Here is a 25,710-nt window from a genome sequence, read left to right on the forward strand (position 1 = left end):
AAGGAATTGCTGTTTTGTGTGTGTTTGTGGTGTGTGCCTCAGTTTGTGATCACAACACAATGGTTCTGCCCTATGCTTTATTAAAGGTAAATGTGTTAATCACAATCGAGAAAAATGAACACGTTAAACATTTTTAATTAATCACATGCGTTAGCACATTAACTTTGTCAGCTCTATTTTTTTTTTGGTGATTACGTCATTCGCAGTGCTTCATGGGATAGTAGTTCATTCCCTCATGAAAGACTGTCTTGTAACTTTGTCTTTTTGCCTGATTTTCCCTTTTGCTTCAAGTCAACATTTGTAAAGTTGTCATTCCTGACTTGGTTGGTAGGGTTCATGGCTTACAATGAAGTATGTGAAATCCCTATGTAAGTAATTTATGATAAAAATGCTTCCGAAACCAAGGCAGCTGAAAAAGTGGGCGGGCAGTGTTGCGCTCTATAGATTAGATTGTAAAAAGTGGTCTCTGTATAGCTGGTGGAGGGGTTAAAAAAATAAGAGGCTTGGTGTCATCAGCTGAAAAGAAAAGTAATTTTTTAGGCAAAAGTAAAGTTTTTCTCTTTAGAATAACATTCATCACTGAACAATTCCCAATAAAACCAACAACGTATATTAAGGAAGTAAATGGGGGGCCATTTTGATTTCATATGGACTTTTTTGGTTTCATTAGGTTTGATTTTTTTTATTGCAGGGTAACAATCAAGTTTAAAAAATTCAATTTTAAATTTGATTTCTTTTTAACCGACCACCTTGCTCCCACAGTGATGTTTGAGTCCAATGGACTCATGGGAACTGGAGTCCAACCTCTGCAGAAGCCCCCAAACAAGTATGTTTTACTTTTAGTTCGGTTGCTTTTTTGTGTATATTGTGTTGTTCTCTCACTTTTTTTCTCCTGTCCATCATTTCTACATTTCTTCATTCTGTGATGTGCAGTTTCTACCTGCCATTGGCGTGACCACGTAAGCGCCACAGAAAGTTCTAGAAACGCCTTGCTCCATACACTAGGATCAATGGATTGAATCCTACCTTAACAATCAGATATGCACTTTGCTCCAGTGGGGAGGCCCGAGCTTAATGAATTACCCCCTTTGCATGTATTGCACATTACAAATGGCAAAAGCAGGCAGAGTGGAAAGGTCAAATTAAATTTGTGCTGCAGTCTTTGTGATGCTCTGACAATAACCTTTAATGTAATTTGGCGGGTTCTGTTTTGGATTGGGGTTTCACTTTGTTCTCCTCTTGGGATCCAGGGTGCCATTGCATATGAGCTGTTACTGTGCCGCAGACCTTATCAGGCGGAAACTTGGCTTCAGATAGTCCTGATTAATTGTGTCTGTCTTCGTTTTTTTACAAGGCATGATTTATGATAATACCCCTTTTTCAGCCTCTCGGAATGACAATTATTTCCTAGTGGATAATTCATTCATTTTTCAAAAATAATAATACGGAGAAATTGAATGGCAGACTCATTTGTTTCGCTCAGGTGACGGGGGATATTTTTATGCAATTGTGCGAGGACAAAGTTGTACATCAGTCTAATTAAACAGTGAAACTGGGGCTCTGACAATTATTCCACTGTTGAGGCCCAAACAGACATGGGCAGGAGGAAACACAAGGTCTGTGTGTGGTTGTCAAGTTCGCCACTCCCCGCAAACTTGATGTGCCCAGATTTTCTACATCTACTGTCTGTGTGACGTCTTATTGCTCAAGGGAAGGCAGGCAGAGATCCCTGTGTCTGTGAGTTTGCATGTTTGTATGAACAGCTGACAGAAACACGAAACAAAAGAGATGTCCCCTCGGGGGGAACAGTCAACTATCTCCATATGGCATGTCATCAGCCCATCAATCATGTCTCGGCCCCTCCCCTCCTTCCCAACCTGCCTCTGTTGTTTCCTATGAAAGGAAAGCAGCATTTTCAAAGTCAGCCCACCAACATCACCACCATGTCACCTTTCTCCTTTCTGGTTTGAACCTCAGCTCACCCATCTCACCTTTGGGCCAAGACATTGACCTCATGTTGTTTGTGTCTGTGTCGGTTTCAGGTGAGCGACCCTTTCAGTGCCGATATTGTCCTTACAGCGCCTCACAGAAAGGCAACCTGAAGACCCATGTCCAGACTGTGCACCGTCTAGCCTTTGACAACGCGCAGTACCATCATAGGAGACTCCGCCAAGCCCCTGCCAATGAACCCATGGACCCCACCAGCCAAGGACCGTCTCATTGAGCAATCATTCCCAAACAGCTAAACTAAAGGTTGAAAACTACTGTTTGGGTCATCAAAGGTTCCCTTAGATCCATCAAGAAATGTCTCTAACAGTATGATGCTGAATACATTCAGATGTGCTCCAAGAAACATGTGTGTTCAGGTTAGACCTTCAAGGAATGCCCTAAGGAATTAAAAGACTTTGGCTCTGGATTTGTTCATTTGTGTTTTCAGTTAGTTGGACATTTCTGTGTATCCTTTTATATTTTAATCCGACACGAAATTCTAGATGATTCAGAGAGGAGCACAAATGACGCTGAACAGACTAAACTCCATCAACAAACATGCATGCAACATGTTTACACCTCCCTAATTGAGGATTTAGGAAATACTTGAGGGCTAAAGCCTCAGCAACACAAGGTCAGAGCTGATTTGATAGACACCTGCTTTCTCAAACCCAAGGTCTTCTGCTGATCCCCTAAACTTAAAATGCTGCCTCCGAATACCCTGAATGAATATTGAAAATTCTGTCATAATTTACATATGCTGTTACAAACCTGTCTGTCTTCTGCAGAACACAAAAGGATGTACCTGATTTCAATACAGTGTCAGTTGAAAGTGACTCAATTTAAAGCCTAAGAAATTGACACAAAAGTCTCATAAAATTAGTAAAACTCTGTAGTAAAAGCACTGTTATTACTTTCACTTTTAACTCACAGAGTGTGCAAAGTTGATCTACGGCAGAAGTCAAGATTTTCAAGGTAAAATAACTTCGATTTCTGCTTGTTTCTCAGCTAAACCTAATATATGCCTTCAGAAATCTTGGACATCACCCACACCGCTGCTGCCGGTGTTTAAAGGAGTATTTAAATAAGACACGCATGCTGTCCTGTCAACAGACTACATGTAAAACATTAACAAATGTGACCATAAAATGTGACTTTAATGTGTTATTAATTATAACATGCCTCATTTAATGAACACAATGCACATTATATCAGTAAAAGAAACTGATTTAACCACTCAACGATGATTTAAAAGTATATATGGGCTGTAGATATAGTGTTATTTGTCATGTTTACATTCTGCATTCATGGCACTAATGCTAACATGCTACTTTGTGCAAAATATGTAATGGTTACCATCTGTCATTGTATTTACACCCACCGATTAGGCAGACCAATTGCAGTAAGAAGGTGTTTAACAGCTGATATGTTTAACAGCTGAAAGTTTGCTCTGGCATGGTGTTTCAACCACCGCAACAAACTTCTAAACTTTTACGTCACACAGGTTCTTTCTTGGCTTTCACAATATGTATATTAGTGCCTTGACACACGACACGTGGACTATTATGATACTTTTGGGCCAATTATTAAGCTTTGAAGTGAGTCACTACAGCTGTCATTTGTACTGAAATCAGCAAATGGGACATCTTCCTCAAATTCCTCCTTTTGTGTGCCACAAAATGAAAGATATATGGGTTTGGAACAACATGAGGTGAGTAAATTTTGACAGAATTTTCATTTTTGGGTGAGCTATTCCTTTAATGAAGTAGCCTTAGTGTGCAGTGTGTGTAGTTTGTGAGTGTGTGTGTGTGTGTGTGTGTGATTGTTTTCCACATTTTACTTCTCAGGACTTCAGTTAAACAATTCCAAAGCCTGCATTCTTTCCCAACCAGTGCGTAACTGCACAATGAGACATGCAGTGTGACATGCACTTAGATTTGAGTTTGCTAAATACATATAGAGGACTGTGTTTTGTCACAGGTTAGACAAACACTTGGCACTATCAAAAAATGTCTCAAGCATTTTGTATCTGTAATTTTAAGTATTTATGTAAGCGCAGATGTAATGTTACATGTGGGTTTCCACTTGCATTGAGTATCGTCATGTTCTGTTACATAAGTGACATTGTTTCAGTTTGAAGTGAAGACACGTGCTATATTTTGCATTAAGGTCATCTGTTTGGTCCAACAACATCAGCAATATTATGTGTCTCTGCATTAAATGTTTTTATGTGGCTTAAGTTTTCGTTTTTTTTTCTTGTTTTTTCGATTTAACATGTTTGCCTCAATTAGTAGATTCTGAATTATTGTATCCCAAAATAAGTTAATTTAATGGCGCATAAGGTCTTAAAGCCATGTTACAATGCTCACGTTTTTGATGAAGGATCTGTTTGAATCTTAACGTGCAGAATTGCATGTTGTCTGTATAATCGTTTAAATTATTACGTCATAGAGAGACTAGTAATTTGTGTAAATCTAGATTGGAGGATAGTGTGTTTTATAATGTTACTTATAAAGCTTTAGAATGCCATATTTTTAGAGCTTGATTACGTAAATCAAATACATTCTTAGCCATATATTTCTATGGATGTTGTATATGGTAATTAAGATTATTTACAGATATAGTTATGCACATCTGTGTACATTTAAATACATTCATATATGTTCAAGTCAAAAATTAACATTAATCTAGAGCATTTCTATTGCCTAAATCAATGTGCTGGAAACAAAGCCAAGAAATCTGATCCTACATTATGAAATTGGTTCTCATATAAAAGAACCTCCAGTGTGAATCTGTGTTGATGTACAGCAGGCAAACTGAATTGAACTGACCTGATACATGTTGCAGGTTCTAAGGGGGGAGCAGGAACTGAGAGATATGAAGATACACAGTTCTATCACCGTTGCCCTTGCGAAAGGCACTTAACCCTTGGTAGCTCTATACGGACTAAATGTTCCTGCAATGTGACTTGCAAGTTATGCTGAATGCAATGTGACTTCTTAATAGAAATTTACTAACAGTGAATCTTGGAAACCTTTAAAAATGTGTCCTAGGACACAAGAAAAGTGAATAGTTTTTTTTCCCCTAATAGCTTTATACTAAATGAAACCCCCTAAGTATACTAGAGCAGAAGACCTAAGAAGATTGTGTTATGAATTAATTTGCAATTGCATTGTTTTTTCTTTTCTTTATGTAACACTATTAATTTTGTGGTTTGAGTAGAACTAGTCAATTAATGTATGGAATTTATTTTGTGTGGTTAAAAGAGTTTTTTCCCTCCACATATATATTTTGTTTCAGAGCTCAATGCTCAAAAATGATGTACTCAAAACTGTCAAATTGTTCATCATCTCCATCTCACGTACATTGTCCATTGTTGAAGTTTTGAAGCGCCTAAATTAAAGTTTACCCCTGACTCTGGTCTGAATGGTGTTCATGTTGATATACATGTTTGTGTATTCTGTTGTTCACACACGTCATTCAAGATACTGCAAATGAAGAGACACCACACCACATATACGTTTATGTAAATTTTAAGCTAAAATCTTAATGTTACGTATATCTCACATGCCCATATATTTAATTTAAACTAAGCTTCTAACAGCCATTTACATTTTTTTTTTTAGATGTTTAATATCTAACACACACATTATTCACACTAGCCAAAATTTAAATATGCTTTAAATTGTATTTACTTTAACAGACATATCTCGTTTTCTGCCTCATTCTTTCTGACCTCTCTTTGTCATGTGTGTTCACTTACATTAGCATTGAATTCCATTGCATTAAAATGGCTGCTAATTGCATTGATCTCCTCTTGTGGATGCATAGCTACTGCTGCTGTTCTGTGCTGTGACAAATGACTTGGGATTATATTGCTAACCAACTGCAGAAATCTGTCTGATCTATTAGCTGCACAATAGAACTTGTATCAAAAATGAACCTCTGAGGGGTGTTATTCTTGTTTGTACACAGTGAAGCTTAGGGAAATGTATGGAGGCATTTCACTTCAGTAGTGACATAATATAAAGCTTATTGGAGGTTGTGTTCTAGGTAAAAAAAAACATAATTTACTTTGGGAAAATTTTCCCAATCAGGTTTTCCTAACACGACGACCACCATGATATCTAGCTAACATATTTGGAAACTTGCAGTGATGATTTTATCTCTGGTAAATATTTTGAAGTTTTAAGATTAAATTAATTTCCCCTATGTCTACCCTTAACAGAGTGGGCAAGTTATACTTGACCACAAATTACGAACATCACAAAATAAAGAAAAACATAAATAAACCTTAAAATGACCTGGACACATGTTTAATGACTGAAAAACATATTGCTGGTCATCATACAAGAAATAAAACATATTATTTATGATTGTTTAGGCAACCTCATGTTTGATATAGAAATGAATGCATACATAGCATATAATTAAATCAAACAATAACATCAATACACCCAAAATAAATGTTTTAGCCTATTTTTAAGATACTTATTTAAATTTCATAACAAAGTTCCATCAAAATGAATTGTGCAATTTTTAACAAAATTATAATAAAATTAAAATATTATGTTTATTATAATTATTATAATTATAATAATAATAATTATTATTATTATGTAAAAGATTAGTCAATTCAATTTGATGGAACTTTGTTATGAATATGAAATATGTAAAAAAAAATATGATACTGTATATATATATATATATATATATATATAATTTTCATTATTTTATTTTTTTGTATGTACTTGTTTAACACATTTTGTCCCTAAGCAGTTCTTCTCTTGTGTAATGGTTCACACTGAACATTTAAATGTTTTAAAATGTGTAAATATGTAATGTTATGTATAAAGTAAAAAAAAAAAAATCATACATTTAATCCAAAGTAAATCAAATTAATGTACATAAACATTTACTCAAAAAATATTATTAAGATTTACAGTAAGCATTTCAAGATTTATGCATTTCAATTTCATAACAAATTTCCATCAAATTGAATTGAGTAATCTTTAATGATCACAAAATTCAATTTGATGGAAATTTGTTATGAAACTGAAATGCAGAAATCTCTTCATCTTCTTTTTCTTAAGTGCTGAACAATTTAACAATTTAATGAGAACAGCATTATGAACCTAAGAGATTGTAAAGTAAAAGGAAGGACATGTTTTTCAGAACATTAAAACATTATAGTAAATAGACTGAAGTTTAAAGAATTGCACACACAAAAGAGAAAAATCTCATTCATTTGAACAAACCATCCTTCCATCTTCTAAAGCCACTTGTCCTATGCAGGGTCACAGCTAGTGACCTAGCCTATCCTAGCTGTCTCAGGCAGAAGGTTGGGAACCCCCCTGGACAGGTGGCCAGTACATCACAGGACGAACACACACAGATTTCACTCTCTATTTCAGATCTCACATATGGGCATAGTAGAATTTCCAGTTCATTTTTTTTGGACTGTGAGGAGTACCTGGAGGAAACCCATACAAACACAGGGAGAACATGCAATCTGCACACAGAAAGGCCCTGGGTGAGCCAGGACTCGATCCAGGGACCTTCTTGTGAGGCAGCAGTGCAATCCACTGAGCCACTATGCCACTCTTGAACAAACCAGTTCACTAAAATGAATCAGACTTTCTTATAATTCATATAAGAATGTGTTTAACTCTCTCCCTTGTATAGTGTGCCTCAAAATAAGGGTTCATATGTGTGAATACATTGGAAAAACATTGCAATTCCTGGAATAAAATTTTTCCTGGGCAGTTGGCAAAAAAATGACAAAATTAAAAAATAAAAACGGGACTATCCAGCAAATTCCTAGACAGGTGGCAACCCTAGTGATGTCCTTTTAGGACATATATCTTGAATTAATGGTCATAGTGTCACATCTTAACAGGGATGACAATAAATCAGAAGAAACACAGAAAACTCCACTAGTAGTGTTAAAACGAAATATTTACCACAAATGATTATGTTAGTGAGAGAATGTAATACTAAACACTTGGGTCTGTATGGGAAATTTGTATTTATTTATAATAAAAAATGAATCTGATAACTTAGCATTTATTTTTGTCAAACATGTTGATGTACAGTGCTGGGAATATATAGAAATGACACTAGTTCAATTTCTTTTTATAATTTCAGTGATTTAATTTTGGACTTTCAGGCCCACATCAGTGTATTCTTTATTCTTTTAAACAAGCTTATTAAAATTGCAGTCGGTTGAAATTAAACATTATACAGTAAATACACCCAAATACCACTTTTCTCTTATTTGGAAGAACAATTAGCAAAGCATGATTCATGGCTGTGATATAACACAAAGCCTACTAGCTATTTTAAACCAGGTATATCCTGCCCAAACTTTCTGTTTCATCAAACACAGGAAAGGAAACTGCTTGTTAAACCATTTAATGATGTCTTGAAATCAATCACTTTTCCTGAGTTATAGGCTACTCTAAAGATATTATACTGCTGCTGCTGGATAAAATTGATTTGACTGGTACAGTTAAAGTCCTCTCTAAGTTTCAGAATGCAGACCAATCAGAGGTTAAGTCTGATTAATGCATAAAAAAAACCTCAGTGCTTTTAATCAGACTACATTGAAAGGGCGGGACACCACCCGTCTTTGGGGCATTCAGATGGGATTGTGATCCACTTCACTAGGCATTTCTCTGAGGGGTCAGAGCAGAACTGTAGAGTTGTCGCAGGAAAGCGAAGGCTGCTGTCACTGTCGTCAGAGGTGAGTGGAAGAGAAAAATGTGTGTGCATGTTTGTGTGTGCGGGCCCTGATCGCCACGCGACAAAAAGGCCAGGGAAAATTACAACACTTCAAGTGTTTTCGACACCCCAACAGTGTCTGCGGCAGGAAATATGTAAATATGCTGCTAATCAAACGATCTGGAATTGCAAATGCCACAGCGAGGTCACGACCCGGAGCCTTGCTAATGGAGGGTTTAGGGCACCGGCGGAGCAGGTTGGAGTGACGGGTACCACGGGGTTGAGTGCGGAGAGCGGACCCCTGGCGGACGACCTCTGCCTGCAGGCCCCTCACTATGCTGACAGTAATGAATGGAGAGAGCTGTTTATGCATATCAACGATTATTTACAACCAAACAGCTGAGAGAGCGAACGCCAGTCATCAGGGATGCAGACAAAGACTTCTGTTCGCCTTGCATCGTCGTTGTCAAATGAGGCCGGATGCCAAGAAAATGAAGTTTTGTTTGGGAAGACTCTCGATAATACAGTTGTGGATGGATTGAAGTTTTCCAAATATAAGATAAGTGGGTTAAATTACCAATACTAATACGTTTTAACTTAAAGAAATCTAATTTGCTGTGTTCAACTTTTAAAATTAGTTTTATAACCCTCAGTTGTAAAATGCTCAAACACAAAAGTAGCCTCCAATGGTAGTATGATGTATTTGGACATGATACCATAGAAATAACATGTTTTGGACCTGTACCATGGAAGTACCATGTTTTGGGACATATATCCTCTGATACATCCCATAGTACTTTTTTGTAAGGTAGCCCAAAATGTTTCCTCAATATTATGTTTAATTTTTCCATCAAAATAATACAAGTGCAAATGTTCCTCTGGGAATCTGGATAAACTGATTTAGTGGATATATAGTGGTCCATATATAACCACTTTATTTTGCCTAACAAACTTAAACTTGAGTCAGGCACATACAGTATACTTTACAGAACAACCCCAATCTTATATATTAACCTGTCTGGTATATTTTTAGACAGCCAGCAGCTTTTGTCTTTTAGCATCATGGTCAAAGCTTTATAGCTCCCAGTGATTCGTGACTCATATCAGCAGAGGAGAAAATTAAACCATATCTAAAGTATGCTAATCAGAAGCTATTCAGTAGGTCTCCACTCTCAAAAGTGCAAATGGTTCCCAGGACATCCAGTGACATTTAACATCGCCTTCACTAATTTGTGCTTAATAGGCAAAAAGTGATTAGCATTAAAGTTAAAGACATTTCATACAACCCCCTTCCCATTAATTTTCTTTTTTTTTTTTTTTACTGATACTTAACAGTTGATGCATGTAGCTGGATTCTACAGCTTAAACTAATGCTCTGCTTTTGGCAGAAATCCTTCAGAAGTAGCATACAGCAAGAGTACCAGTATATTCTATTTTTTGACAAAAGAAAAAATACCAAAGAGAAACAGAACATTTTAAGGAAGCGTTTAAAGTAAATCCTGTAATACGGGGCCCCGGATATCAGTCAGACTTGCTTAACAAACCGTACAGTGTTCAACTAAAGAGACTAACGAAGGATTAGTCAAAACAGCTAATTCTACAGCTTTTCTTGTCTGCCCAGCAGACTCATGTATCATTTGTTCATCTTGACCAATCGAAGTTCACCCAAAAATGACATTTCTGTTACCATTTACTCATATGACCTTCTTTCCTCTGTGAAAAACACAAGGAGATGTTAGGCAGAAATCAACATTCACTTTTATCGCATCTTTTTTTCACATACAATGAAAGAGAATGGTGACTGTGGCCATTCTGTGGATAATTGGTGAATTACTTGAATATGTTAACTGGAAAAGCAAAGAAATGTCAAATTAAAGGCATTAAGTATTATTGCTTGTTTTATTTAGTAAACATAAATGAGTCGGCCAGTAATTATCGACAAATAAGCCTGGCAAGGTGATCAGGACTTCTTTTACCCTGAAGGGGGTTTATTTTGTTAGAATAACTGGTATAAAAAGATACAAAGATACATAAAAGATACATTAATTGGGACAATGGTCAGTTAGACAGTTTAGCAGTCATTATACAAAATATCTGAGCATAGCATGTCACGACTGACCAATCAGAACCTAATATTTCAGAGAGTAATAATCTATAAATGACTTTTGTGACAACTCTCTTTTCCTCTCATGTCAATGGTAGTCTTTATGCTGGTGGCACAGGTTTCACAATGGGCTTCTTCTAACAATGCCCTAGAACTGATGTTCTCAAAGTCAGAGAGGTGTAAGGAGAATGGTTCAATCACTTTGCCTTCAACACAAACAACTCCTCAACCCTCTGTACACTCATGGGAAATGGGCAGAGCCAATTATGATGGACAGTCCAATCTTCCAACCAGACACCTTTAAAAAGGACATGACTCTGGCCCACTACTTTTGGCCCAGTCGGAGCTGAAGGTGATAAATGTATATTGGCAAAGTGTCTGTGCCAAAGCTATTAGCCTGAAGGTTTAAACTCTTGTGTAATTTTCTTTAGGGACTTCTTTATAGGCACAGCCTGCAATATTGGCAACTGAGATAGGAAGAGTCGACTCTCCCTGACCAAGTGGAGTGGAATTTGTGATTAGGCATCTTCCCATGCATTGAGTTTGTAATGAAGGAGAAGAGAAGGAAGACTCCCTCAACAAACAAGTACTGATGTATTGCGATTGGCTACTTGTTTGACTGGATGTGTATTAGACAAATAATGAATATCATGTTGAAGCAATACTAGGAATGTTCTTAGTAATCATCTTAGTTAAAGGTGAAGTGTTTAATTTCTGCGCTGATAGATTTGAAGAGTCGTGGCTTGTTTGAACATTTCGCAATGTAAGTCTATGTGATTTTGGGAATAGTTGATTGTTTGTTATGAGAACACCATAACTCTGATCAATTAGAATAAACAGTGCATCCCGAGTTAGAACAGTCTTAAGTTCTCTGCCAAGTTTGGTGGATTTAGCTTGAAAATCCAAGGAGGTCCAATTGACAATTTTGGTCTTGGTTTAGGGATTTTGGAAAAAGTCACTAGAATAACAGCATGTTGACTTTGTCAAGCCAAAATTATGACTGTTTTCAAACAGTTTCCCAGACACTCCCATCATCTGTCATTGGTTGGACAAAAAGATAGCCCTGCTACAAATACACACCATCGGTGAAGCCACTATTGCATTGTCGGTTTAGTTGGGATGCTCAAACAAACAGAAAGGTTTTGAAAGTGTCACAGAGCTACAATGGTAAAACGTTTGGAGGAAATCAACCAACAAATGGCTTACTTCAGTGTTCAGTTGACTATACATATTAAGCTGGGATACGACAAAATCTTTTGACCTTGAAAAAAATTACACGCATCACCTTTAAATTTAGCATTTTAAACCTCAAAACTATTAGTTATTTTCATTTGGAAACTATTCTCTCAAAAAAGAAGATGAAAGAAATGCTCATTCACAACAGAACATCCAAGGGGAGAAGGATTTAGGCTGTGCATTAAACATCACACCTACACAACGAGATATGCCGTAGACTCGGCAATACACAAATGAACACCCAGTTTAAACTATTCTCTTAACACGGCTATGAGTAGGTACTAGAGTTATTCCCACCCTCATTCACTTCACAGGTTAACTGGAGTAGACTTTGTCAGTCCTTAGATAAATACCCGCAAAAAAGAAGGGGAGTAATTTGAGTCTTTTGTAATACACTTGACAATCATGCTGGAATCTTTCACCCCAGAAATGCTAATTACTCACAGCGGGAAACAGCTATGGAGAAGGATGCAGGAGTTTAATGTATTCCAGTGTTGCCGTAAAGTTGACAAAGCAGAGCATTTGCCTACCTCTCCGAAATATCTTAAGCCAAATGCTGAAGGATTATTGTTAATGGGAGAACCTTTAATGAGCCAAGAGTGACTTTATGAAGGTGAATTGCGCACAGGCCTTAACGTACGCAATAATGACCATCATTGCACTTGAGTTTTTACACGCTTGTCTTCTGCGGATTAAATGCTCCCTAAATGACGTACGTTAAATTACAAAGTTAAAGTTTATGAAACAAACAAGACCCTCTTAAAAACATATTCTGTCCCAGTTGGTGCTAACTTAAGTAAAGGGATATGAAACATATAAATGGAAAAACTGTCATAGGAACTTTGGGTTAGACTTAATGCAAAACTTTTCCATTTAATAGTGCTCCTTTTGAAGTGCTTGTAAAGGGACTAGTGACAACACAGCTAAGTGAAGTACATATATTCTTTTAGACATAGAAACTGGATGAAATTAATCTACAAGTCAAGCTGTATTGAAATATTTTAGTGCACTCAGTATTTTTTGTAAATATCACATAAAATGTGGCATTCAATTAAATTGAGCCAAAAGCCCCAATGTCATCTTATTTAAAGTAAGCAAGGCAACCAGGAGATGGCGCACTATGGTAAGCAGAGAGACCTGGATCAGCTTGTTTCTATGAGGGCTGGGAGGTGAGTTCAAACAACAATGCCTCCAGGAATTTTTTCTCAGAGGTCAGGAAATCGCAGAGCATTTTGCTGGGAAGAGCACCAGCGAGTATTTTTGGTTTTAATTGTGTCTTGCCCTAAAGTCCCACTTGGACAATTATTTGAGTTCGATATGAAATTGACTCTATTGATTATTGAGATGTTTCAAGCAAATGGTCTAAGAGTGTTCTTGTACATGTATGTCTGTTTTGGGCCACTCAGGATTCTTTCACATTCAGGGTTCCAAGGTTAATAAAACAAACCTGGAAATATCAAGGAGTTATTCATTTGTGTTTAATGTAATTGCCATAGTTCATGTACATGTTTAAAATTATATTCTGCTAAAAAAAAATATAATCAGTATTGCTCTTGTGTAGAGTAAAACTTGGTTACTTAATGTTGAAATTAACATTAAGATTAATAAATGCTGTAAAATAATTTTTCATTGTAAGTTCCTGTTAACTATAGTTGTTAACTAATATTTACAAATTAAACCTTATTTTAAAGTGTTACCATACTGTAAATATTTCTAGTTACGTTCCGTAAATATTTAATCGGTTATGTATTACTCTAGTGTACAGGAAAACTTGACCGCAAGCCATAATGATGTTCGATTAGAGAGTGAAATATATATATATATATATATATATATATATATATTTTATGTATTTTATTTTTATTTTTTTTGAGTCAGTTCTTTTCAGTAATAATCAAATTGGTTCACAGATTGGTCTGAATAGTTAATTTGATTAAAAAAAAAAAAAAAAAATCCTCATTTATTAATCACAAACGACTGGAAAGGTCATGGACAAGTCCTAAATAATTTCTATGGTGAATATGCGTGTTTCGAGTTATGTTCTGCTCAGAAATATTTAATTGGATATACACACACTGAGCACTTTATTAGGAACCTTACAACTACATATTCGTTCAATAATCTAATCAGCCAATCATTTGGCAGAAGTGCAATGCATAAAATCAGGCAGATGCAGGTACATCTCCTGGTATTTTCACTCACAACAGTCTCTAGAGTTTACTCAGAATGGTGCCAATAACAAAAAAACATCTAGTGAGCAGCAGTTCTGGGACGGAAATGCCTTGTTGATGAGAGAGGTCAACAGAGAATGGCCAGACTGATTCGAGCTGACAGAAAGACTACGGTAACTCAGATAATCACTCTGTACAACTGTAGTGAGCAGAATAGCATCTCAGAATGCACAACATGTCGAACCTTGTGGTGGGTAGGCTACAACAGCAGAAGACCACATTGGCCACTTTATTAGGCCCTATATTCCTATTACAGTGCTAAGTGAGTGTATATTCCTCTTGTGTGCAATAAAACTTGTTCGCAAATCACGATGTCTAATTTTTGAGCAAATTGTTATATAAGTCAGTTCTTTTGAATGAACAGGTTCACAAATTCACTGAATCAAAATTATTTAAAAAAATCTGTAACTAGTTATAAAAAGGGCATGTAAAAGTCATGAAAATGCATTGGTCTAACATCCTTTTAGGTATCCATCCCTGTCTCATTCCTCCTATTTGCCTGCGATATCACTCTCTTTTTCCTGCTCTGCAAGTCCACTCCACTTTTCCTCTCTAACTGTGCTCCTGCACTGCGGTGTACAGAAGAATCCAGAGTGAGCACCAGCGTGTCAGATCAGCTGAGCATCAGATGTATCAGGACCCAGCTCACTGGCAGCGTCAGTCAAACACGGGTTTAACAGACACGGATCATAGACGGCCCTGCCAGTTACAGAGCACGAGTTCCACCACTCACCCAGCTACAGGGCTCAGGGAGTAAATACCGTTACAGGGGCATATGTTCTTTGGCAGCCCAGTCAAGTCAGTCACTCTCGCTCTCTTTCTTTCTTGTTGTCTCAGCCAGCTGGTAGTGGAAGAGATGGGCAGCCGGGTGATTAGAAAGACAGGCGTCTCCCTCTGTGAAAGGCAGACTATGGGGCCAGAGCCTCACACACACACACAAACGCGCAGACACGTACTCATGTAACCCAGAGTGAGCAAAAGGGGGAGACAGAGAGGATGAGAGAAAGAAAGGGACAGAAGGGGCAGAGGCCCCACACATAGCAGAAGCTACACAAATACAGAGCCTAACAGCGGGTCAGCAGACCAGGCAAAGAAGAAATGGAGAGACAGACGCAGACAGACAGAGAGAGGAGAGTCCTCACATGGTCCTTTCTATGCAGATTGGATATGACAGCTCTTAAAGACACCAACATTTCCTTATGTATTCCTCTATTTGGTATTAAACGGACAATTCACCCAAAAATGAAAATTTGCCATGATTTAATCCCCCTCGTGGTGTTCCAAACCAGTGTAGGGTCTAATCATATTACAAAGTTATTAATTACTGTAATCGAATTACTTTTAAAGTCAAAAAGTAGTGTAACACATTAGATTTAAAATTCTTGTAATCAGATTAAGGTTACTTCTGGTCTATAAAATTAACTAATTTTAACTATATTACTTACTTGGGTTACACATGTTTCTCAAATAATATTATTTAAGTAAAATACATGATAAACATGAATTATTTTAATATGTACATCTGTTTGCATTTCTGTGACAGCTGTGGGCTGTGTGCCCCATAATGAGAAACATTCAAAACATTATTTATTGGGTGGAAAATAAAAAACTTTTGTGGAAAGTTTTCTAGAATGTAACTTTAATGTAATGTAATGAGTAGTTTGGTACATTTTTGATGAATTAATTAGTAAAGTAATCTGATTACAATTTTGGAGGTGTAGATGGTACTTGGAAGTGTGCTACTTTTTTAAATAACTTGTTCCACACCCTTTTGTTTTCTGTGGAACACACAAAGGAGATTTTAAGCACTGCCAGCCTCAGTCACCATTCACTATTATTGTATGGAAAAAGATACAATGAAATTAAATAGTGACTTAGTGTGTCAGCCCCTAACATTCTTCCTAACATCATCTGTTGTGTTTGGAACAACCTGAAGGTGAGTGAATTATCAGTGAACAGTCTGTGTAACTTAAAGGAATATTCTGGGATTGATAAAAGTTTAGCTCAAGCAACAGCATTTGTGTCATACTGTTGATTACAACAACAATTAATTTAGATTTATCCATCTTTTCTTTTTTTTCAACGGTGTTACAGCAAGGCCCTCACTTTTTGGAGTGACCCTCCAAAAATCGGCCCCATTCACTTCCATTATAATTGCCTTACTTTAAGATAGATTTGTACTTTTTTTTTTAAGAAAAGAGGGACGAGTTGACATTCATTTTTGTGGTAATCAACATTATGCATCAAATTATGTCAATTGCACTTAACTTGTATTGAACCCAGAAAATTCCTATAAACAATATCACATATATTGAACTAAATAAATGCAAGGATCATTCCGTACAACAGACAACAAAGCCTAAATTTCCAGCAAAGTATTGTCAGCAAATATCAAACCATGGATTTCTATCTCTAATAAGCCATTTGTGTCAATTAAAAGCTTGCCTGTTCTCTCGTCACTCTGAAAATAGGCACTGTAATCGATCCCGCATCGGGTTATTGATGTCTGGATCAATTAGCCTTAAACTGGATGTGTTTGAGGTATTCATTTTAGGAAACAATCTGCCTTTATAATACTGCACATTAATCATTAGTAAATACCACTTAACACAAGGTTAATTACACTCTTAATGACTCTCATAACCATTTTGAAACTAAGAGCTCTAGTATGTGTAATTTGCTCGTCATAATCTCAAGCATAGTACATTTTAAGTGGCTGATTGATGGACAGGAAATAGAATCTGCCCATCATTTTAAAAGATAATAGAACACCTTACACATGGAGGTCAGACTGCTGGAACAGATGGCAGGTAAAAAGAGGGAGTTCAAACTCGCACTGAAATTGATGTTTTATGTTTCAGTTTTAGAAATGTCATGGTTAAAATGGAAATGAAATAATTTTTATGCCTGTCATTCCTAAACTGTCAAGCAAAAACTTCTTAGCAGTGCAAATTGTCAAGATTGAGGGTTCAAACTGCATGCAGAGATCTAATATCGCATTTTGTGCTAATTAATCATCGTGTTTTCTTTTCAATCTGTTGAATTCTCAATAACTCAAAGCAGTGTTATTAGTCACTATGTAAAGTGATCTGTCCATGGTGAAATCACTGTAATGCACAGACTTGAGTGGCTGATAAAAAAAAATAGTTCTAAAATAAGTTTTGTATTTAATACAAAAACTTACCTCTACATTCATACCTTTTTTCTCTGTATAGTGTTGTGGATATCTTACGTTATTTATGGCATTGTATGAGGAAATCAGCAATTTGGCATATTATTTTAAAACAACAAGTATGACAAATGATCAGAAAGTGTCCTGTTTTGCCTGTATTGGCCCTTATAGAAATATAGAAATCATTACATTTATTAATAACATTTTTACAGCAAATATTATAGTTCATTATCCTGACATTAGGCTGTATAAGGTAACTCAAAAAACATCATAATAAGGTGCATTAATAGAGAATGTGCAGTCACATGTAATCTGCATTTTACAACAGTTTAAAAGGGATAGTTCACCCAAAAATAAAAATTCTCTAATGCCATATAAGATGTGTATGATCTTCACAAATGAATATTTTTAGAAGAATATCTCAGTTATGTAGATCCATACAATGCAAGTGAATGGTGATCAGGCATTTGAAGCTCCTAAAAGGAGATAAAGTCAGCATAAAAAGTAATCTATACAACTCCAGTGGTCTTCTGAAGCGATCCACTTGGTTAGAACAGAACAAAATATAACTCCTTTTTCACTGTACATCTTGCCATTGCAGTCTCTCGGCAAGATCGTGATCAAACTCGATTACCCATCCTAATGCTTGACGCATGCACAGACTGCTGGATTGCGCTATAGGAAATGCAATCGAGCTTGAAATCTTGATCGCCAAGGAGATGTATAGTGAAAAAAGAGTAACATTTTGGTTTGTTCTCACACAAACTAGATCGCTTTAAAAGATTTTGATTACATCACTGCAGTCTGATGGATTTAGTTTATGCTGACTTTGTCTGCTTTTTGGAGCTTTGCATGTCTGATCCCCATTCACTTGCTTTGTATGGATATACAGAGCTGAGATATTCTTCTAAAAATCTTCATTGTGTTTTGCAAAGGAAAGTCATACACATCTGGGATGGAGTAAATGATGAGATAGTTTTCATTTCTGAGTGAACAAACCCTTTAAATGCAACTCAGAATATAGAGTCTGATCTGTTTTATAATATGTAATAGACTTTGTAACAGACTAAGTGTTTACCCCAGCTTGAGTAAGGTCACAACTCAACACAAGCTTCGCCCATGTCCGACTCGTAATCCAAAGATTTATTCGCCCTCATCATTGACTGGGGCGTTGTTTGAGCTCGCCTCAACTTCTGTGGCTTTCAAATGAAAACTATTGATTTAAAGTCAGCTTACTGTGGATTTCATTTGTTTAGAAGAGCGAGGGCCACTAATGCATGGTAATATCGCCATAAACAGGAAATGCTACCTATCTGTGCATGTTGTAACCTTGTTTCACTACTTTTCCAGGGACATTAATGGCATCAGAGAGTTAATCTGAAAAATATGTCCATGATTCAAAAGCAGACTGATCGGTTCCTTCATTCGAGCAACATATTACAAGGGCACAGGAAGTCTGTATAAGTTTTACTCCCAGATTAACTACCTTTTGAAAAGGTGGAACCTCAGTCCATCTCTCCAGCGTAATACCCAAGAATGGCCAAAAGAGTAATTAATTCTGGAACCTTGATATTTTGTTGGATTTTTAGAGAGTACACAAATAAACCACAAGAAAAATCTCACACTCAACTTCACTCTACATTACCACCGGCAATGAAGTAATTTTATTGGTTGATGCCTAGCCAATGAATGCCACCGGTGTGGATCATGTTAACTGGGGAGGTGCGCATGCATTTGGATAATTTCACTTGCTTTTTCAGCAGATTAGATCAATGTGAGCCAAGGAGAAAAGAAAAGACATTTTAAAAACAATGCTGGTATTATTATAAACCCGCTTTGTTTAATTGATGTCTGTTCTAATGAATTTGACACAGTTTAAGAGTGATTTTAACGGTTTCACAGAGTAAATTGGTTACCTATGTTAACATAGGACATTGGTTTGAGTGGGAACTGATGATTAAATCGCAAGTGGAATTGTTTTATTTGCAACATATTGGCTGATATGTGTCAATAATATACTTTTAATTGCCTTTATTTCTTTATAATGAATAATGACTTAATTAATGTGAAAATCAACAAAGTGACAATTCAAATAGAGCTGGGATGCTGGTTGAGTGGTAAATCCTATTGGCAGTACATTCAGTGGCCCGAGTTCAAATTCAGTTAAGACAGGATGCATTTGTAGCTTTGCTGCTGATTTTGATGTATTTTTAACAGTTTTCACAATGGTGCTGTGAGTATAAGTTTTAACTTACGAGTACACATTTTTTTTGTACAAGTTCTCAAATCCAATTATGCAATCTCTCGAGTTTTGCTACTGATTTATCTTCATATTCATCCGCTACTACACTTATGCACAATATATGGTGATGTAGCAATAAATGTAAGTGCAGCGTAGTTCTAGCGGGAAGACTAGCAGCTGTACATCATCGCGCCATTATCTGGGTAATTCCCAGCCAATCACATGTAAGCCGTTGCAGTGTGCTAACACAGCAACCTCCTCCACCCCACCACCACCAGTTGAGTCCTGTCCTGTATGGGGGTAGGCTCCTCGCCCCTGCCTCCTATTTCTGGCAGGATATGACGGTTCCGATTACAATTTCTTCGGACCGCCAGACGGGGCTTACTCCAAAGAGTGACATAAATGTTCTGTTTTATATTCATCAAATAAATGTTGTCTTAAATCTCACTCAAGTCTGCAAGTCTTCCTGATAGAAGTGATTTGATTTTGAAAATACATTTACAGAGTAGCAATTCTGAAAAATTTCTCTCTCTCACGCACACACACACACACACACACACACACACACACACACACATGTTGTGTTTCCATGTTTTATGGGGACTTTCCATAGACATAATGGTTTTTATACTGTACAAACTTTATATTCTATCCCCTAAACCTAACCCTACCCCTAAACCTAACCCTCACAGAAAACTTTCTGCATTTTTACATTTTCAAAAAACATAATTTAGTATGATTTATAAGCTGTTTTCCTCATGGGGACCGACAAAATGTCCCCACAAGGTCAAAAATTCCGGGTTTTACTATCCTTATGGGGACATTTGGTCCCCACAAAGTGATAAATACACGCTCACACACACACACACACACACACACACACACACACACACACACACACACACACACACACACATGTTTGTTTTCCTCTCCTTATGAGGACTTTCCATAGACATAATGATTTTTATACCGTGCAAACTATAGATTCTATCCCCTAAACCTAACATAACCCCTAACCCTAATCATCACAGGAAACTTTCTGCATTTTTACATTTTCAATAAAACATTGTTTAGTATGATTTTTAAGTGATTTGAAATATGGGGACACTAGTCTATGTCCTCATAAAGCACATTTATAGCATAATAACCTTGTGATTACCAGTTTATAACTTACAAAATTGTCCTGGTATATCACAAAAACGCGCGCACACACACACACACACACACACACACACACACACACACACACACACACACACACACACACACACACACACACACACACACACACACACACACACGTTGGTCTATCATTATGAGGACTTTCCATAGACATAATGATTTTTACTCTGTACAAACTATAGATTCTATCCCCTAACCCTACCCCTAAACCTAACCCTCACAAAAAACTTTCTGCATTTTTACATTTTCAATAAAAGGTTTAATATGTATTTTTAAGGTATTTAAATTAGGGGACACTAGAAATGTCCCCATAAACCACATTTATTGCATAATACCCTTGTAATTACCAGTTTGTAACCTAAAACATTTTCCTCGTAAACCACATAAACCTGCCCACACACACACACACACACACACACACACACACACACACACTTCAGGCCTACATTCACACCTTGCACGTTTTCATTATGCTAGGCTAAGTGGGCGGCACGCTAGTCCTCCCCCTTGAGCTCTCTGCCATCTTTATATGATATTTCGGGTAATAATCGCTGCTATCAGGCCGTCCTCTCTCTCTTTGTTTCATTTCCTGTTCATCGGCAGGCATGCCGCCTCTCTCCGCTCATCCCTCTTCTCAGCTTTGTGTAGCGCGGGCCTTTACAATAGAGAGGCGCGGCAGAGGAGGCGTGCGGCTGGCGCAGCATGTCATTAACTCTTTACTGCTGCTGGAGAGCCAGACAGCAATCTGACTTACTGCACACGATTATACCAGGCCTCTCTCCGCAGCCTAACAGTATTTATTAACATGTCCCTCCCTGTCACCTATCAACAGGTACTTAAGGGCCTTTCACCTCGTGGAGCACTTAGCTTTGAGAAGAACACCTGTGTTAATGTGTCACTCCCAAGCTATTTCTGTGAGTTAAAAGGCAGCTATTGTGCAGAATGATAGCACACGAACCATCTGTGGCAATGGAGAAGAGCAGGTGTAAGAGGACTTGCTATGATAGACTAACAAAACTAGTTAAATGTAGAAATAAAAGATAATTACTTCATTTACTGTATTAAAACTGTGTTTTGAAAGGCAAAGTGATCAACTTAGGGCTCCAAAGTAGCACTCTTGATGGTCAGTTGTAATCTACAGTATGTAAGGGACAATGTACAGTCAGTTGGTCAAGGAGCAGATAGGCTTATTTTGTGATAATGACCACATGAGTATACAGTATCCATCTTTTTACTAGTGGTGTAAATCAGACGTTTCATTACAATACGATCTTATATCGATTATCTTGGCTTGCGATCTAATAATTTCTGATCAAAGTCTGCCGCGTTTCGATTTGATTCGATTCACGGCCCTCTGATCAATATTCTGATATTTAAATGATCATGTCAAATTCAAATGGGTCGCATGTGCAACGATATTGATGGAAGCCTGAATTAATTGTACATATGAAAAAAATAATATATATATTAATATTTACGTGTTGTATCAATAACATTGGATCGTTGGTTATTGGATCGATGAATCGTTACACCCCTACATAGGCACTTACATGGCTAGTTCCAAATTAACAAAGAGATAGGCATGAAATATTGATTTTGAGTTGCTGTTATTTTAGAGGAATTGAGAGAAGAAAGAGACTGTGAAATGATATGAGAGACATGAAAATAGCACAGCTATGCAGGAAATGGTAATTTATACAGTCTAGTAGTTATTATATAAAAAATGACTGACCAATCAGAATCAAGCATTTCAGAGAGTCACATAATAAGTATTTATAAGGGTGAAGGTCAGTTATTGTACAATGCTAATTTTTTTTTAATGATAGTTCATATTGAAATTATATTAGAATTATTAGAATTATTTATAAATAAGATGAAGATTGCTGGGTCATTATCCAATAATCTTTTAATTACTGAAGCCACAAAGAATCAATAGGTCTCAAACAGCAGAATCATTTAAAATGTTCTTAAAGGAATATTCTGGGTTCAATACAAGTTAAGCTCAATCGGCAGCATTTGTGGCATAATATTGATTAACACAAACATTTATTTTCACTTGCCCCTAATTTTCTTTTTTTTTTTCCTTAAAAAAAAAAAAAGAAAGAATCTGGGTTACAGTGAGGCACTTACAATGGAAGTGAATGTGGCCAATTTTTGAATGGTAAAATACTCACTTTGTCAAAAGTATAGCCGCAAAACAAAATATAAACAATATGCGCCTAAGCACGATTTAATTTTGATTAAATCCCTTACAAACCTTTTCTGTGTAAAGTTAAAGCCTTCATTGCCTTGTCAATGTAACGTCAACAAACCCTATAATTTCTAAAAAAATTACAATTTAAACATTACAGCTCCTTTATGAGCTTTTTATTAATGTTACTGTTTTTATAAAAGTATAAGGTTCACATTTCTGCCTTTAAACCCTAAAAACTTGGCCCCATTCACTTCCATTGTAAGTGCCTCACTGTAACTCTTTTTTTCTTTTTTAAAGAAAAGGATGGATGAGTCGAAATGCATTTTTAGGTCATTTAACATTATGCCACAAACATTATTTAATATTATGCCTCAAATATTATGGAATGAGCTGAACTTATATTGAACACAGTATATTAATTTAAGATAAATAAAATACATGAAATCATAAAGGCCTTTTTTAAATATTTCAGTTTGCCTTCAATCACCGTTTGCGCTTTTCACCTACTTGAGCTTTTCAGGACTGACATCAATAAAACAAATGACCAAATAAACCGGGTGTAAGGGAGAAATATGACAGACAGACAGGAACTGATCTCCTCTTTGGCTCAGGGGAACACTTTAACTCAGACATTTTACAGGTATTTTTAACCACTCCTAAAATGTGCTTATGAAATGACACATTCAAACTCATCAACAATGACATGTGTACAACAATGACATGTTTAACATCTACAATTGTAGCATTGCAGACTGATCCCACAGTGAATTAAAAACAGTAGGTTGACATTTCTTGAGCTAAATTCAAACTGTGCTTACAGAAATTCAAAGCACTGCTCCCAGTGGCTGAAGCGGGAAGTGATTTTTAACATATATGGGTACGCGTGAGCTCTAGTTTCTCAGTCTCTGAAATGCCCACAGAGGGTACCAAAAACGAGTTGTAAAGTGGGTTGTTTTTAGCTCTGTAGTTGTTTATCTCCTGAATTATGTAATGCTGTGAGGAACGCATAATTTTTTTAACTCTACCCCTAACCCCAACCCTAAACCTAACAGTTAGTGGAGTAATAACGTAATTTTAGAAGGAAAATGGAACCTCAAAATCGCACTTGCCATGGCTTTTTCAAACGTGATCACTTCCTGGTTTCAATGCGGGAAGAGAACCCGGGTCTCCCATGCATCAGTAGCATAACAGGAGAAGGTAAACACACTGGAATGGATGCAAACATTTCTAATGGGAGATGGCACTTGTACGTATCTCGGCATAATGGGGCCGATATCAGAATATTGGAACATATGGAAGCAACATGCCGACTTCTCTTGTGATCATGTTGAGCATTCAGATCAAAAGATCTGACTCACTCCCTTTGGGTGGTCCAAATCTTTTTATACACAGGAGTTAACAATTTTATCAAGAATATAATTTAATGTCAATCTGAAAAATCTATTTCTAATAATTTTTTTGTCTGAATATTTTTGCTTAAAACAATAGTTTTATTTCCAGGTTTATATTAGATTCTGAATCCCAGATGGTCTCAGACATTTGGACCCCAAAGTAATTCTGAAGATCTGACTCACTGGTTGTTTCTTTTTAATTTGCAAGACAAATAAAAAGACTAACAACTCGTTCAGTCATGATTTAAAATAACCAAATAACATATAACAAATAACACTTAAATCTGAAAAGTGAGCAAGGCACATTGCAAACAATAAAACACCCTGTCTACAGACCATAGGTGAATATACGTGTCTTGAGAACAATAAACAAGAAACATTTTGGTGTGAACACCAACACTATATTTTGGAATTCTACATGTGTGAATTGTCTGTCCTATCTCGCAGTCTCAGGGGACAACAGGACAGGTGGCCATCATAACTGAAACAGATGCTGAAGAGAAACATTGCTGATGAGATTGTCTGGCTACTGAGAGGAAAGGAAAGTGGAGATGAAGTCAGCACTTTTGTTCTTTTTCATACACGGTCAAGGCCGCCATGTTGAGGCACGTGTTAAATCTCGGTCCCCTGTGACAAAATTAGAAAAATATCTCTTGGCAAAATGCACATTTCTTTTTTTCCTCTTGGAAAAAGGGATTTGGTTTTTGTCTGTTTAACATATGAGGGTGTTTCTCCTGCATAAAAGGCTGTTTCTGCGAGGAGTTATGAGAGGAGGCAACGCTGAATAGATAATTTGCACCATAAAATGTGTCCTTTGTCTGAATAGAAGGCTAACAACAATGCAAAGCACAACAAACAAAGTGCGGTATTTTCAGCGTCTGATGAGGAGAGGGATTGTAATGCGAGAAAAGATTTCTATAGCAACGCAGGATTCAGAACCTTAAAGTCTTTCAAGCGTACGCCAGAACTTGATTACACAATGAAAGGTGCTAAATTAAGAGATGAATTTACACACTAACAATCCTTCCATACAACAATTGCAATTCAGATGATCTACATCTGATTCTAACGAGGCATGTGAATGAGACAGGGAAACAAAGAGCAGTACAATAGTGTATGATGTTGCATTGACTAATGGGATTTATTTCAAAAGAACAGGGTCACTCATTTCAGTACACCGTCATTTATGCAAATAAGGAAAAGGGACCAACCAAAACCATGAAATCAGCCATTCCTGAAATTCTAT

At 36.7% G+C, this 25,710-nt stretch overlaps 1 protein-coding gene across 4 annotated transcripts in view; it reads left to right on the forward strand.

Annotated features, from left to right (window-relative positions):
* Positions 1 to 5,722, forward strand: part of LOC127620316 (zinc finger protein 516-like) — a 65,841-nt gene extending 60,119 nt beyond the window's left edge. For 2 of the 4 annotated variants that reach the window (XM_052093507.1, XM_052093506.1), the window contains exon 5: positions 2,043 to 4,979. In XM_052093507.1, coding sequence (XP_051949467.1) covers positions 2,043 to 2,224 — 182 coding nt within the window. In that variant the 3' untranslated portion in view covers positions 2,225 to 4,979. Of the gene's footprint in view, positions 1 to 762; positions 827 to 2,042 lie in introns of all 4 variants that reach the window. The other 2 variants (XM_052093509.1, XM_052093508.1) reach the window with 2 other exon arrangements.
* The last annotated feature ends 19,988 nt before the right edge of the window (positions 5,723 to 25,710 follow it).

The sequence above is a fragment of the Xyrauchen texanus genome, chromosome 26 (genome assembly GCF_025860055.1).
Source record: "Xyrauchen texanus isolate HMW12.3.18 chromosome 26, RBS_HiC_50CHRs, whole genome shotgun sequence".
Taxonomy (NCBI): Eukaryota; Metazoa; Chordata; class Actinopteri; order Cypriniformes; family Catostomidae; genus Xyrauchen; species Xyrauchen texanus.